At 35.8% G+C, this 15920-nt stretch overlaps 1 protein-coding gene across 2 annotated transcripts in view; it reads right to left on the bottom strand.

Moving 5' to 3' along the window:
• Window positions 1–873: 873 nt before the first annotated feature.
• The window catches only part of LOC126967621 (centrosomal protein of 104 kDa), a 28228-nt gene continuing 13181 nt past the window's right edge, over window positions 874–15920 (bottom strand). For both annotated transcript variants that reach the window (XM_050812178.1, XM_050812179.1), the window contains 12 exons: window positions 15708–15795; window positions 14974–15121; window positions 14288–14514; window positions 13715–13852; window positions 10920–11051; window positions 10141–10354; window positions 8868–9251; window positions 7767–8175; window positions 7513–7609; window positions 5786–5937; window positions 4988–5083; window positions 874–4719 (listed from right to left, as the gene is read on the bottom strand). In XM_050812178.1, coding sequence (XP_050668135.1) covers window positions 4589–4719; window positions 4988–5083; window positions 5786–5937; window positions 7513–7609; window positions 7767–8175; window positions 8868–9251; window positions 10141–10354; window positions 10920–11051; window positions 13715–13852; window positions 14288–14514; window positions 14974–15121; window positions 15708–15795 — 2216 coding nt within the window. In that variant the 3' untranslated portion in view covers window positions 874–4588. The remainder of the gene's footprint in view (window positions 4720–4987; window positions 5084–5785; window positions 5938–7512; window positions 7610–7766; window positions 8176–8867; window positions 9252–10140; window positions 10355–10919; window positions 11052–13714; window positions 13853–14287; window positions 14515–14973; window positions 15122–15707; window positions 15796–15920) is intronic.

Below are 15920 nucleotides of genomic sequence, written 5' to 3'. Positions count from 1 at the left end.
TATTAAGAATTCTAAGGGTAAGACCTAATAATCTGTCTATAATCGTTTAATTTAATAATAGCAGGCCCTTATTTCATACTTTATCAGAGGCCTTTAGCAGTATGTCGAGAAGGATTGAGGCACAGTTTTGTAAAGAATGTGCCCTGTGCTTCTCCGGGGCATAAAAAGAATAGAGAAGTCCCAGGCAGGGTCCATAAGAGGCGACTAAGGTCTTAGGACATTTACTAGTGGGAGAATCACTTGCAGAGAATGCCGGCTACATTATAGGTACCACAACGCCGCCTTTTTTCTGACTTCAAGTAGTAATGTGTTAGCATTATTGTGTTTAGTTCTGAAGGGCGCCGTAGCTAGTGAAATTACTGGGCAAATGAGACAACATCTTATGCCTTAAGGTAATAACGAGCACAATTGTAGAGCCACTGGGAATTTTTGGGTTTCTCAAGAATCCTGAGCGGAACTGCATTGTAATAGGCAGGTCGTATCAATTACCATCACCTTAACGTTGTGCTCGTCTAGTCCCGTATTGTCATAAAAAATTCTTAAGAGATCGTCTATTGTATTCCATGTTTTTGTCGAAGGTATAATTTTATACCTATAGGTAAGGTATATATAAGAAGTTCCGTAGCTACTACGTAATTCGGTACTGGTTAGGAGCCGATCTAATTCCTAGCCAACATATATGTTTGAAGCGTTTAAGCAAAAAGCAATCATATATCGTCAACTTATCATAATGGTCAAATAATGTCAAAAAAAAGATGCTTTCACCTCAAATTCTCAAATAGATTTGACATGGCTGGAAGAAGACTTATTGGTATATACATTTACAGTTTGTGGTAATTAACACGATATTAATGGCTAAATAAAACAAAGTCATAAATTATATTGTTATAATTCGCAATCAACAATACTTACTAACATAATTACATTAATTACAATAGTTTCCCTGTGTTCCTACTGCAGTACATATACTTGCCTAATTAAAAACACAGGTTACTTAAAAGGCTGTGACGGATTTGTATTTTATTAGATCAAGTTATCGTGAGAGAAAATAGCAAAATATCACACCATTTTATTCATTTAAGTTTAGATTAAGATTAGATATTCGATATATTTAAGAATACGAACCCAACACTAACCTATAATCGAAATGACCGAATGACGTTTTGTCGAATGATTTGTGGCGACATCTATAGGATCAACTTTACATTAATTGATAAATTGCTCAATCCTAACAATTGCATATTAGGAAATTAACTTGAGATTTCGGTTTTACAATTAGATTTATTAGATAATTTGTTGCAACAGGTACTGCTTGCTTAGATAGTTACCGTTATTTTTTTTTCTATTGTAACCATTTATTCTTGGCAAATATGTAGGCATAAGTGTAAAGAAAAGGTGTGTTAGTGGCTTTTAATTATGCCGAGGTTTCCTCTATTTGATTGAAGACTTGGCGTTTATCTGCTTTGAGCCCTATCAAGCCAGAAAAAGGCTGGCTTAACAATAGCGTAATAATTACGCCCGTTTCATCTACGGTTTGGCATTCTATTTAATTATAAATAAATAACGCTCTGAGTATAAAGAATAACTAATATTCCCGTTTATAAGCAATTTTTAAGAAAACCATCAAAACTTATGTACATATATCGTATATTGTTGAGAATTATCAATTCGCTTGTCTTATTCCTTTATCTGCCTATCTTATTAATACTAACACAATGTTTATCAGTATTGTTACTTTTCGTTAAAAGCCTGCATTTCTAGGCGTTTTTTTCAATTTAAATACAATTTTATTTATTCAAATTTAGGTATAATTCCAAAATTCTAGCCACTTTGTGTAGTGACTAAACTTAATTTGGCCTTAGTTTTTACACACTCCTAACCTGGGTCCTAAAATATAGTAAAAATTAAGTAAAAGTTAAAGGAAATATGAAGGTTTGTGCACGACGGAACAAGTTTGTGGACGGTTCATATAAACTGGACTGCAATGACGTTTCAAATTAGTTGATATGTAAAAAAGGATGGCTATTAATTAACACTTAACCAATACAGTTATCAATTAATTAACAGGCGTTCGAATTTGGTTCATTTTACCAAAATTTATTATTGTTATTAATTTATTATTAAGTATTGTGAACGTTTGACTTTATTGACTCTGAATACTTAATTACCTACAGAATTATTGTAGTCCTTGGGACACTTAAAATATGATACACTTTAATTTTGTTTTTCATAAGCATTAATAATACGATCAAAAGTATAGTAAACAACCATAATAATAATATTGAAGTATCACTTTTTATGTTAAAATATTCAAGCTTGCAAATAATAAAACAATACGTGTGTCGCGCTAATCCTGAGATTGTCAACTGGCTGTGCGATCGTCAACTGGTTACCAGTTTCGCCGCGTACGCAACAAGCGGCCAGTGGACACTCACACATGCCCGATCATTGTAATAATGCAACCATTTCGCGTTGTTGTATGAAGCTTTCTCTCTGTACCTGTTTTATTTACTCATGTGGCTGTGCTTCGCAAGATAAAAAACTTTCAAGAGCAAAAAAATCGTTCTTCGAAATATTAATTACGTTCCCGTTGTTTTTGCACACAAAAACGAACGTCTGTTAATTGCAGTTCACATAAATCAATAAGAAGTTATATGTAATTCAAAATTTTCATATTATGTTACTTAGTTAGTACCTACATTTAATTTTACAGAAAAATATTTAAACCCAATTTTAAAGATTATTTGTCAGATTTTAATTGATAAAGATTGAATATCTTGTTTTTAAATATATCAATTTAAATACAATAAAAAGTTATAAGTATATTATTATTATTTTTACGCATATTTTTTTTTAATTAAACTAATTTTCATTAAAAATTCGAACTTGGAAAAATCTAATTTGAGATTAATAATGGGAGGTTGAGTTGAGTATAATCTCGCGACATCTTACCAAGAGGAGATGGAGGGTAATGTTTAGATTCCCGCCTAGGTAATACCTACTGAACATAAATTATTTAATCTATCTTAAATTAAGTGTTAAAATAACGAAAACAACAAAATGAGTAACATTAACAATCAACAGTAATTGTGCGTTCAAGTCTAGGGAAATATTTTTATTAAGTACCTACTGACTACACTTTTATAACGTTAAGTATCGAAAGACTTAGACTGGGATCTATGGAGCGTACTTAGACTTTGCTCAGACTTTACTAACTGAAAACTTAGCTGAGTGTAAGCTTAGCATAATCTTTGATTTTGTTTTTACACTTATTTGACAGCTGAAATTATGCTATACTGATGGTGTCTTAACCAGTGCCGGATTATGCTAGCGCGGGGCCCGTAGTAAATTCTTTCAACGAACCCTTGATCAATATTGGCAATAGTCAGTTACTGAGTTGCCTGATGTGGATTGTCTTGTTGAAAAAGTTGTAATGTTACATCGTTTTTGTCAGATGAATTAAATTTTACTCAAAATTTCGCTCAGGTAAAGAGGAATGGGTTTAAATATGCGGGGCCCCCGGGGTTTCGCGCGGGGCCCGTAGCATTTGCTACTCTTGCTACGTGGTTAACCCGGCACTGGTCTTAAAAGTCAAGGTCGCGTTTATCACACTCAGCAAAGTTATACGTAAGTAAAGTCTGAGCAAAATATAAGAACACTGTACATCGCAGCCTTTTTCTATTTGATACCTTAGTATAAGAAATTTCACGAATTAAAGTAACAAGGTAACACAGTGACAATTTTTCAGTAATTAAAATACTACCTACATCAAACTCGAAAGAAAATAATCTCAGCAAAATACCACAGAAAAGATGTGCTTCTCGTATCAGGTTTTGATTTAATAAAACCCAATAACTTAGATATATTACTATCTGGTAAGTCTTTCAATGTTAAAATCCTACCTAGCTTACTTACACACTAACCGATCCTGCAGTCAAATCATTGACTCAAGTTAATATTATAGCTTTTTATCGCAAATATTGGTTTTAGTCAAAGCTATTTTGAATAAACTTAATACACAACGGCGTGTATATAATAACTTTACTAAGCACAGGTTTAGTTAAATACACCTATTCCATGAAGAAAACACGCATTTTACGAACAACAACCAACCACAACCCGATCGTGACCAAATTGGCTGATGATAGTTTATAGCAATATAAACAAAAAAAAATTAAACGGTTTACCCTAAGGCCATCATTGCAACTTCCCGCCCATTCCAAACATAAACGCTTCAAATTATACTTATGATGATATTGAGCACTTCAAGCTCAAAAGTTTAATAAAACACTATTTTTTGAATTTAGAAACGCGGTTGGCGACATTCAACGCAGTTTTTTGAGCTAAATAAATTCTAGATAAGCTTTAACGTAGAATAAAACCGTTCAAAAGTAATAAGAAGTTTACATACATCCATACACACACACATACATACAGACGTACGGACACCATCGCGGAAATAGTCAGGAAAGCTTCCTAAAACTTTAAAACGTCGAGATCTGATGAAAACTCGATTTTCGAAAAACCGGATAAAATCAATAACTTCCCGAATAAAATTTTAAATTTTCTTAGCGGGAAGTTAAAAAGCCTAGATATTAGACGAGGATTGTGAGAGTCGAGGGTTTCTGGGGCACTGCATCAGGTGCCTCTGCCAGGGCAGGTCCCGAGCCAGCACGTTCGTGAAGCAGTATGGGCACTTCCACTCGTCCATGGCCAAAGCTGTGAAACAAAATCCAAATCAAAATGGTTACAGAAATTAAAGGTTGTTGAAGGAATAATCGATGGAGACTGATATTGAGCAACCTGAACCTATTCATTTTCAATCTACACAAAGTAAGTATATGGTGATTAATAAAAACCTTAAAATCTGGAAAATAGGGGATTTATTCGATAAGAGAAAAATTCAAAGAAATTAACATTTTAACTGTTCATTTATCTCAATATATTTTACTCCTATTAAGTGTCATAATATATATTTAATACATACGAATGCAGTTCACGTGATTTTCGTTGTCTTCCGAACGCAGAGCTGCTCCACACTTGTGGCAACCTTTCCAAAAACCCTCGCTGAGGGAACATTCTTCTAAAAATAAAATAAATAATTTTTAATTCCTGGTACTGTTACTTTCTATTAGGAAAATTCTATTATGAGGAGTAGACCTAAAAAATAACAAATATAAAGACACTGTAGAATAAAATCAAATTACCAATCATTCTTTACTTTTTTTTATATATTTTTTATGATACTGCTGCACTTAATCTTTACTCTGAATAAATAATCTTCCTACCCTTTACTCGTGCTCAAATAGTCATGTTAGCCTCAGCAAGTTTAAGATTAATTGATTGAGTGTCGACACCGACAAAAACGTGAGTAAAGCCGTATTAATAAATAAAATAATTGATTACTTATTAATTAATCAAATTATATAATTAATTTGTTGCTCTTAAACAGATTGAGGAGCCAAACCTTTATCAGAATCGAAGATAGAAACTGATGCGGGGCCGTAGATAGGACCCGCGATAATACCCTACAAGAGTATTCCATGCTTCCGCAACGATTGCGAGATTTGAGCAAAAGCAAATTCTAGTTAGTTACTCTTTGTAACTAACTAGAATTTACTACTACTGAATTCCTTCATTGAAGTTAACTCCAACTAAGAAACATTCCATATCTATGAATAAAGATTAAAAATCTACTTAACTATTGTTTATAACGCATTGTATTAGTAGGTATAGTTCGTGCGATGAGCATTCGTTGGGAGCTAGAAGTGTACATGAAACTTGCCCAGTAGATGGCTGTGTAGCGCTCTCGCCTCGAGCGTCAGCCGGCAGTGAGGACAACGCGCCAGAAGCACGCAGCGTCGCCAATAGTGGGTGTCCATTGCGGATGCTCGCACGTTGCGTCCGCACCAAGGACAGCGACATGACCCTGATTGACTGAAGCAAATATGTCATTACATTAATCATCGCTAACACGTTCAGCTAACCTCCAGATATCCCAATAAAGGATTATGCTCCATAACCAGTTAGGCTCCTTTGCATAGGATACCGGATTATGGGTACCACAACGGCGCCCATTTCTGCCGTGAAGCAGTAATGTGTAAACATTACTGTATTTCGGTCTGAAGGGCGCCGTAGCTAGTGAAATTACTGGGCAAATGAGACTTGTCTTGTCTCAAGTAACCTTGAAGCGCAATTGTAATGCCGCTCAGAATTTTTGGGTTTTTCAAGAATCCTGAGCGGCACTGCATTGTTATGGGTAGGGCGTATCAATTACCATCAGCTGAACGTCCTGCTCGTCTTGTCCCTTATTTTTACTTAGAAACCACCAGTATTTCCATGCCAATGAAACCTTCTTAAAAGCGAGTGGAGGTCTTGATGTTTAAGGTCCTATTTATCCTCTAATATGCATTGATTTTGTTATAGAACAAGTATTTTTTTAATCATTTATAGTATTTTCACAGAAGCTAGAAAAGATTATCATTATATCACTAGAGACACACATTGAGACGACATTCGAGTGTTCGAGTTGACTGTAGACTATAGATACAAACTGACTGGATTTCAATTAATTAAAACAATGACGTTCTATTAAAATAACATAATCGGGATGTAAGTATATAACTTCCAGTATGGTAACCGGCTACAACGGATTAAAATAAAACTCTTTGGTGCGATATTTTGGACTGTAACGCTTTTCACATGACCTACAACATTCTGGATTTGGAATATTTGACTTTTATTGTTTTCTTATATTTTTTACATTCGGATTTAAAAGTAAAGATATATTGAATATTGCAGTAATTGAATAAAAGTTCCGGCGTGGAACTGACGCAGCAGGAAAAGTTCAGGATATAATATTTCATTTATTTCAGGCATTTAAAACGCTTTACAATAAATTGAATATTATAGAATAAGATGTTACAATAAAATTATTATACATGACAGTACTTAATAAAATAAACGTACAAAGAGTAATGTCATGATAAAACTATTTCCGGTTAATCTCACCGAAAGCCAGTATATAAGATTCTCTGGGTGCTCAGAGCGTATACCGAGAATTTCGGATTCGCGAATGCGAGACCAAAAAGCCGCAACTCGTGATCTTATCACTGCAAAATAATCGGGGACTTTGGCGTCAGCTAACATGCCCGATGCACTGCAATATTTTGGCAGTCTCATCAGAGTGCGGTTATATTGTATCAACGATTGCAGTGATCACTTCATGGTGTAATTTACTATCTTCCTCTGATCCGGTCAAGCAATAACAGAATATCCCCATAGTTCTAGCGTAAAGACAGAGACACCTTCCGTGACCGTGCGATGGCAGAAATGTATAGAGGGTTGTACATTGATCAGATAAATATATCTTGAAGAAATGGTTGAATATTTCAGTATAATACATATTATATAAAATTATATAAAATTAACAAAGATCTGTATCTAAAACTGGTCTAATATTAATCTAGACATAATTTGTTTTAAAATATAAATAATAGAAAAAAAACCTACTTGCTGAAAGGCTCGGGAGTTGTTTCACAGCTCGCTTCAACGGCAACTGTTTCATAATTCTCGAAAGTTTGGTCATTCGAAGCTTGTTGCCGTCTACCTAAAAAGATACGAAATTTTTCAAATATCAACATGTTTATTGTTATTATTATAACATGTTATTTACTTTTACTTTATTGAATAAATCTGATTATTTATTAGATATTCTTGGAATTTGGTTAATTTCAGTAAATTTCGTCTTTATACTTTGCTCTCACCTGGGCTGTAATACCCGCTTTCATCCATTTGGCTATGATCGTCCAGATGTAAGTTCCTCACATTAGCCACTAATTTTGGAGACTCAAGACCTGTTGTATCTCTAAAGAAATCAGCTCTTAGCTTCGGCGAATCCAAACTTCTATCAGAATCCAAGTCATTCCTGGAAAGTCGTGGAGAATCCATCGGTAAGGAGTCAAGACTTCGTAGTTCTTTTGAGGTCTTCGGTGAGCCTATGGTCGGAGAATCTCTGAAGTCAGAATGTAGAGGTTCGTATACAGTCGCCGGACGTTCTTTAAGTTCTGGTTTTATTGTATCATGATCATAATGTATCATAGAGTGTCGGTTTTCCGAGTTACGGTTGGCTCGCCTGTATACAACTTCGTCAGTTTGGCATTCTTGGAAATGAACCTGGAAAAGGTTTATCTAATTAATGTTATTAACTTCATCAAAAACTAGACTTTTGTCGGAAGGCCTATGCAAAAAAATAAAGTGTGTAGGTGAATGACTACTATGTTTCTTGTGATTCAGGGGTAGTTTGTTATTTTTCTTTCAATTTGTACGTGTAAGGACTTTTACAGCCACATACAATAATACGAAACCAAGTCTATCAGAAGACCAAAGAATATACACATAAATAGCATAGTTTACTATTTTATTACTATTGTTGCCTTCTCGACTATAGCAAGGATTTGACTCGGTTGAATACGAACAAAATGGAAAACTTAATTAGAATCAAGGAGTCGAGAACAAATACTTAAGAATAATAAAAAGTACGTAGGTACCAGAACAGTACTGAGAGATTTAAACTTGAAAGAGAAGACGTGTATAAAATAGGAAGAGGAGTTTGTCAGGGAGATTCACTGGCGCCTAAACTATTATTTGCAAACGCACACATTGATCAATCAAAATTGGTCACGCATTATTGGGTTGGTAGGTCGTGATACGCTAATATATTTTAAGTGATTCGTGATTCCCATGCCCGTGCTCTCAGGCAACACACAATCCCAGGAAGGTTGTGAAGGTGTATTGGTTTTCATACATTTTCCACCCTGAATACGAAGGGCATCCCGAAGAAAACTGGAGGATGGGTTCGAAATTACCTTTTCAGTAGCGTTGGGTGGTCTCGGGGAATGTTTAGGGCTAATAGCACTATCTAGCCTTAGCTTATTGTACCCGGGACTGCTCACGTCTTTGACAACTTTGCTGGCACACTTCTTCGTTGAAGATTTCTTCATGCTACTCTTACTTCTCGATGTTAAGCTTCCGCTCATGCTTGAGGGTGCCAGGGTCGCGCTACTTGCACTCGATTTCAAGCTGTAAGAGGTCTCTAGTGACGTCAAACCAAGCGATGACGACATGCCGAGTGATGATGTCATGCCACTGAATGTAGTGCCGCTGCGCGTGGACTGTGACGCGCTCGTCTCGTGAGCTGACTCTGTTTGATCGATGGGCGGTTCTTCTGACGGAGCTTGGTTTAGCATTTTCTAAAAAAAAATTGGTAATCCAAATATTATAAATAATATAACTTTTATTCAAGGTGTAAAACATTCTACAAGTGGGGAGTTGCAACTGAACCATGAGTCTGAATGTATTAGCACTCCCACTCCTTTCCAAAATAAAATATTATGTGATGCAGATTTAAATTTTTTTACAACATAAATGCAATACAGTCCGTATATGTATGTTTGCAGTTACAGATACAGATGCCAATAGCTATGATACAAGTTAAAGGGAGCTCTACGAAAGCCTTTCGTATTCGGAGCTTGTCTGGTATGAATGTATCTGATTGTATATGATTAGATTTATTATCTACTTTTAAAAGGGACTCAACTTGTAGAGTAAACATTTATATTTTATAATTATTTCTAAATGCAGAAACACTATTTATATTATGATGGGGAGGAAAAGCCTCCTTCGAATGCCGCTGATCGGTGCGGCGGTACACAGTGCAGGTAAGGAGGAGCTCTAGTGTGATACTTGCAACCGACAGCTGACCATTATAATTTGTGTAAAGAAAGATATTGAGGAACTTTGTTTTCACGCCTACTTTGACGTAATTCATTCAGTTCTGCAGATAAAGGTGAGTTTTTACCAGTGGGAGGCTACTTAGCACAGGATGTTGGCTAAATTATGGGTCCCACAACGACGCCTACTTCTGTCGTGAAGCAGTAATGTGTAAGCATTACTGTTTCGGTCTGAAGGGCGCCGTAGCTAGTTATCTTACTGCGCAAATGAGACTTAACGTGACGAGTTTAATTGTAGTGCCGCTTTTATTGTAATAAGCAGGGCAATTTAATTACCATTAACTGAACGTCCTGCTCGTCTCGTCCCTTACTTTCATAAATTGAAGAGTATAATGATATGGCATCTTACTTGCATATCAATCCTATCGAACTGCTGAAACAGATGGCGGTAGATGAGGTTCCTCCTGGTGACGGCGTCGTCAGGCGGCAGCTGAGCTCGCACCACGCGGGGAGACCTGGCGTATGCCGTGAGCAGGATACGCTCTGCAGCAGCTCGCACGGAGCCAGCCGCGTGCTGCACGCCGGCGGCACCACATTCAGCAAGCCGACGGACAGTTAGACCGCTGGAAACATGTGTTCGTGTAGAATAGCAGGACTAATGAGCACCAGTGGCCAGAGGAGGTTGTGATATCTTCCAATACCAGAGATGTTATAAATATAGTTGTGCTGATCTATGGTATCAGTAGAAAATGTAGATTTATATAGCAACATACTTTTTTATGATTATATGTAGCGAAAAGAGCAAGGATTTCACCTCATGGCAAGTTATCAATTATACACCCTGCTCAATACAACACCTAAAGTGCTGCTTCATCATCATCATCAGCCGGAAGACGTCCACTGCTGGACAAAGGCCTCCCCCAAAGATTTCCACGACGATCGGTCCTGCGCTGCCCTCATTAAACGTATTCCGGCGATCTTGACCAGATCGTCGGTGCATCTTGTGGGGGGCCTACCAACACTGCGTCTTCCTGAGGGAAGCACTGAGGTGCTGCTTGAATTTTTGGAAAACTAAAACTTTGAGCGGCACTACGATTGCACTGGTCATCAATATTCCGTCACCGCACTGAACGGATTCATCAATAACTCAGTAAACTACGTCTGTTCGTTTAAGTAATCAATCTTTACCTATTCTTGTCTGTTGATATGCCGTGGCTCAGGAGTAGCTGCTCCAGCATCTGCAGACGAGATAGTGCGAGTCTAGGATGCATCGACGCAGCCACAGGACGTACCAACTGTTGCGGAATTATGTGGAGACTTCTGAAATGTGAAGATGCAGGGGGTCTTAAGCTCCAAAAGTGCAAAAGTTTTCTATCAAATGAAAACAATTTATTGAAAGTAGGTATATACAATAGACTTTTCCACGTCATAAATACAATAGAATAATTTAATACATTATCGTAAAAATATAAATGTAAGAATAATAACAATATAAATGTAACAATAATAACAATATAAAATATAAATGTCATCGATGGTAATGTACATATAATACCTGTTCCGTATCATCTATTTATTTTGTTTTGTCACTAAATTACAATTATTGTTCCAAATAATTATGTCTAAGAGAATTTCAACCTGCAAAGTCATATTTATAAGTTATATTTATTCGTTTTTAAGTCTTTTAAAATATTTTCACTGTGTTCATTTAATTTATAGCATAAGTTGTTGTTGAGTTGTGACGTATTATTAAGTGTTATTAGCATTAGTTGTTAACCTTTGTGGTTTTTTTAGATGCTAATTTGACCTAGTTTTATATCGGTATATGTGATATGATAAATATTAAAAAAAAATTAATATTCTTCTATCTTATAATACGCATTTTGTGATAGTATGCGCTTAATGATAAACTTAAATTTATTTTCACTAAGACATAATATTTTCAGGTAATTTATTATAACATTTAATACATAGGCCCACAAATGAATTATTAACTTTAGCTAATCTGTACTTTGGACATGCTAGTTTATATTTATTTCTCGTATCAAAATAATGTTTATCACAATTTCTATCAAAATTTTTAATATTTCTTCGAGCATACATAAAATTTTCTTTTATATATTGTCCAGGCACCGTCATTATATTTATTTTTTTGAAAAGTTCTCTCAATGTAACACGGCTACGTAGATAGATTAGTTAATTAGAAGTATTTATAATACTTCTAATTGCCCTTTTTGCAGTATAAATATAGATTGTATATCAGCTGCTCGAACCCACAGCAGTATGCCATATGACATAATGCTGTGGAAGTAACTAAAATAAACAATACGAGCTGTAGTTACTTCAGCAAGCTGTCTTACTTTTCTTACAGCGTAAGCAGCTGAACTAAGTCTTTTCCCCAAATGTGTAATTTGAAGACTCCATTGCAATCTGGCATCCAATCTCATGCCCAGGAAAATCGTTTCATTTACAAAATCCAGATTAACATTGTCGAGAATAATTCTATTGGTACAATCCATCTTTGATAGGGAAAATTTAAGACATTTGGTCTTTTTTGAGTTTAAAACTAAGTTATTCGCTGTAAACCATTGGTGAACAAGTTTGAGGACACTATTTACTTTGTCAAAGTCTGGATTTATTTTATCAACCTCAAATAAAAGAGAAGTATCGTCTGCAAATAGAACAATATTGCACATATCCCGTACATAGAGCGGTAAATCATTTATATAAACTAAAAACAAAAAAGGACCTAAAATAGATTCCTGTGGTACTCCCATTTTAATAAAGGAACCTTGCGAATTAGCTTCTTTGATCTGTACCTTTTGAGTTCGGTTTTTAAGGTAGGACGGAATTTTTAATTCCGTAGTGTTCCAGTTTACATAGCAAAGTATCATGAGATAGGTACACAGTCGAATGCCTCAGACTAGTCACAAAATATTGCAATAATATTTTTAGATCTCTCCCAAGATATGTTTTATATTATACGAGTGTAAAAAAAATGCAAGTTTGTCTAACATTTAGCAAGGCTCGAAACGATAAGTTCACTATCACCAACTTATTAGTTTTAATAATTTAGAAGTTCACAGTTCAGTTTTATCATAGTTGCCCTTATATCTAATTGTGATAGGTAACGATCAACAGTAGTCACTGAGCATCTCGAGTGTGCTATTAGTTAATATACACAATATGCGAAACTCGGCCAGTAAGTTCAAGTTTTTACTCTATAGTTATTATAACAATAATACCTGATGATTTATAGTCAAATAAACATATTGCACAGAAATTTATGATTTAATTATGTCGGCGATCAGTTCTCGCGTAAGTTTCGGAACTCGCTTCGGAGCCTATATAGACGCTTAATTTAAGAATATCTATGGCTTTTACTACAAAAAATACGTCTCTTTTATTCTCCTTCAATCAGCTGGCGGTAATGTAACGTTAGGTATGTTCCAACAAGTCACTTAGCTTAGCGTTGAGGATAATGCAATAGTTCCGAGCACAACATCACTAAATTTTAACTGCACTTTTTACATTATTTAAAGATTATTAAGTTCTGCCAACAATATATATATTTTATTGTAGTGGAAACTATATTTTTAAACACAATTCACTCAAGCATGTACACTATTTCATTTTATTTCAATTTTTAAACACTAAGTCAATGCTTACACTCGCTTAGCGCCCTCTGTAATCAATCTATTCCTCTATATGACTGTAGATCACTCGAAGATCGCACGAATTCCTATTTATACGCCCGTCCTAAGAATTTTCTTTAATCTTCATTCTTAAGTGCCATTCATCAATACTCTCGTCAAAATTCAGTCTACAACAATCGATAGCAAAAATATTCTTGATCATTGGCACACTCTGTTACTGATAAATCATTGTCTGTAGCTAAATACGGCGGAATGAGAACAGTATTACCTATGGGAATCATCTGGAAGTGGAATGGGTAAAGTCTGCTTTAATTATCCCAGAGGTACCTGACATGTGGACATTCGGCCACAGTTAACACCGTATGCTGTGCAGTCGAGTGGACTCTGGGCGCCGGGTCTCCGCAGGCACGCACCAGCTCAGGTAAAATCTTCTCCAAACATCTGCCCACCTCAGCTGCGCACACTCTATTACAGTGAATAGAATAGTTAATAGTTTAAACCACAAAGTAACATTATAGATACAAGGGTACGAGAGAATTTACTGTACTGAAGCGGATGTATGAAGATTGAAGGTGTTGGTAGTTGTCAATAGCCAACAGCCAACTTACGACAAGCTTGACAGAAGAACTTAATATAGATTAATTTGTTTCAGTCATGAATATGAGTATCAAAACAGTAGAAAGCCTTTCTTTATGGAATAGGAGGATAAACGAGCGTACGGGTCAACCGGTGTTAAGTGATCACCGCCACCCACATTTACCTGCAACACCAGAGGATTCCTCTGCAGGAGATTCTCTCTGAGTTACAGGAGCGTTGCCGGCCTTTAAGAAAGGTATACGCGCTTTTTGTGGCTGTAGTCAGAGATCTTTGACGAATAGAATCAATGAAGAATCATCTTACCTGTCTGGAACAAAATCCTTAAACAGTACACAAACTACTTCATTAGCCTGGCTGTATACGGAGAACACTTTGTCCCTCAGCGACCTCTGTAACAACAGCGCGGCAGCTCTCGCGGTTTTATTTGGAGATGTCTTGGTGCTGCCATTAGATGGCGTTGTTAGTTCCGCACGCAGACGGGCAAGCCCCTCCTCTTTATCGAGGTAATTCTTTGAGAAAAACTTCTCAACCTGTGGACAAATATTAGGGTAATTTGAGAATAAGAGTAAATAAAATGTCAATTTCATATTATATTATTATCAAATTTTAGTCAAATTTTATTTATAATTCATCATATAAATTATTTATACCGACACAAGTTTTATTAATAGCATGAAAACGGTTCAAATCGACACGTATGTAAAAATTTTGTAACAGGTAAATATGAATCTGGGTTACCCAGCAGATTTACAATATGTTGTAGCTAGATTTACTTACTTAGTTTGCCTACCCATTTTCCAAAAATTGCCGTCTACTGAGTCCTATACTCTAATTAGCCCTTCCTTTCCACAACTCAAAAATATTGTGTAGGCAAATGCTATTTTTACTAAGGAACATAATCAATCAAAGGTGAAATGAGATGAGAGAAAAATGTCTCAAACATACCTTAATAATCAAAATTCAAGCGTAAATTGAAAAAGAATACTTACCAGTGGATATCCAAATATTAAGATAGGCAGTGCAGCTTGTTTTCTCTCTCGTTCGTTCAGCTTGTGAATCACGCGATGGTGAGAGGAAGCGCTGCCTGCACTACACTCCTCCTCGCGAGCTTCGCGCAGAAATTCGTTTGTGTGGGAACTAAAAAAAGTATCACGAAATGGCTATGTATTTGAAAGTGATTTTTAGCACTAACGCTCGACATAAATCGAGGAAGAAGGTGAGCAAGATGTTCTTGATCTTATCAAGATATACCTGTTAGCAGTTTTCTAGAGGGCAACGATATTTAAGGCTGTGGTTTATGGTTAATCATGCACGATACGAATTGGATTTTATTGCAGAGAATTTCGGCGCACTGCTCCAATCAAGGTCATGAAGCCTTAGACTTTCCTTTTTCACCTCTAAAAGCTGGGCATTTTTCGTTAAAGATTAGTCGTATTTTTTACGCCACAAATTATTCTTGTTAGTTCAGTGCGGTAAAAGTGCCTGCAGTTCTCAAATTCAAGAAACCCGATATGAAAAATCAAGCAAAATTATTGTTTTCTTTTTAAATCAAAATACGATTAAAAACATCATCAGTCATCGTATTCTTGATTCAATTGGTCTACAAACGCTTATTATCATTCACCAAAGTGAATATTCCTTAGTCTAGACTAAGACCTTAGGTCTCTATGAGTTAGGTATCTAGTGAGCTGACGGAGAAGAATAGGTCTATAGCTATACTTACTGTCTAAGAGCTGGTAGCAGACGTTCCTCATACGCTTCAAATGTCGAACGCGGACCTGCACTTTTGTTCCTTCTTCGTACCACTGAACCTAAAGCACAGAAGCTAATGATTTTTACACCTCTGTATACGTCAACTAATACTAATATTAAGATTAATCTTGTGTATATTTAAATGTTTGCACAAAGTACTGCGGAAAAAATGGTTAGAGTTTCT

Source organism: Leptidea sinapis, chromosome 13, assembly GCF_905404315.1.
Source record: "Leptidea sinapis chromosome 13, ilLepSina1.1, whole genome shotgun sequence".
Classification (NCBI taxonomy): Eukaryota; Metazoa; Arthropoda; class Insecta; order Lepidoptera; family Pieridae; genus Leptidea; species Leptidea sinapis.
Note: the sequence above shows the minus strand (reverse complement) of the source record. Positions and strands in the feature narration are given on the sequence as shown.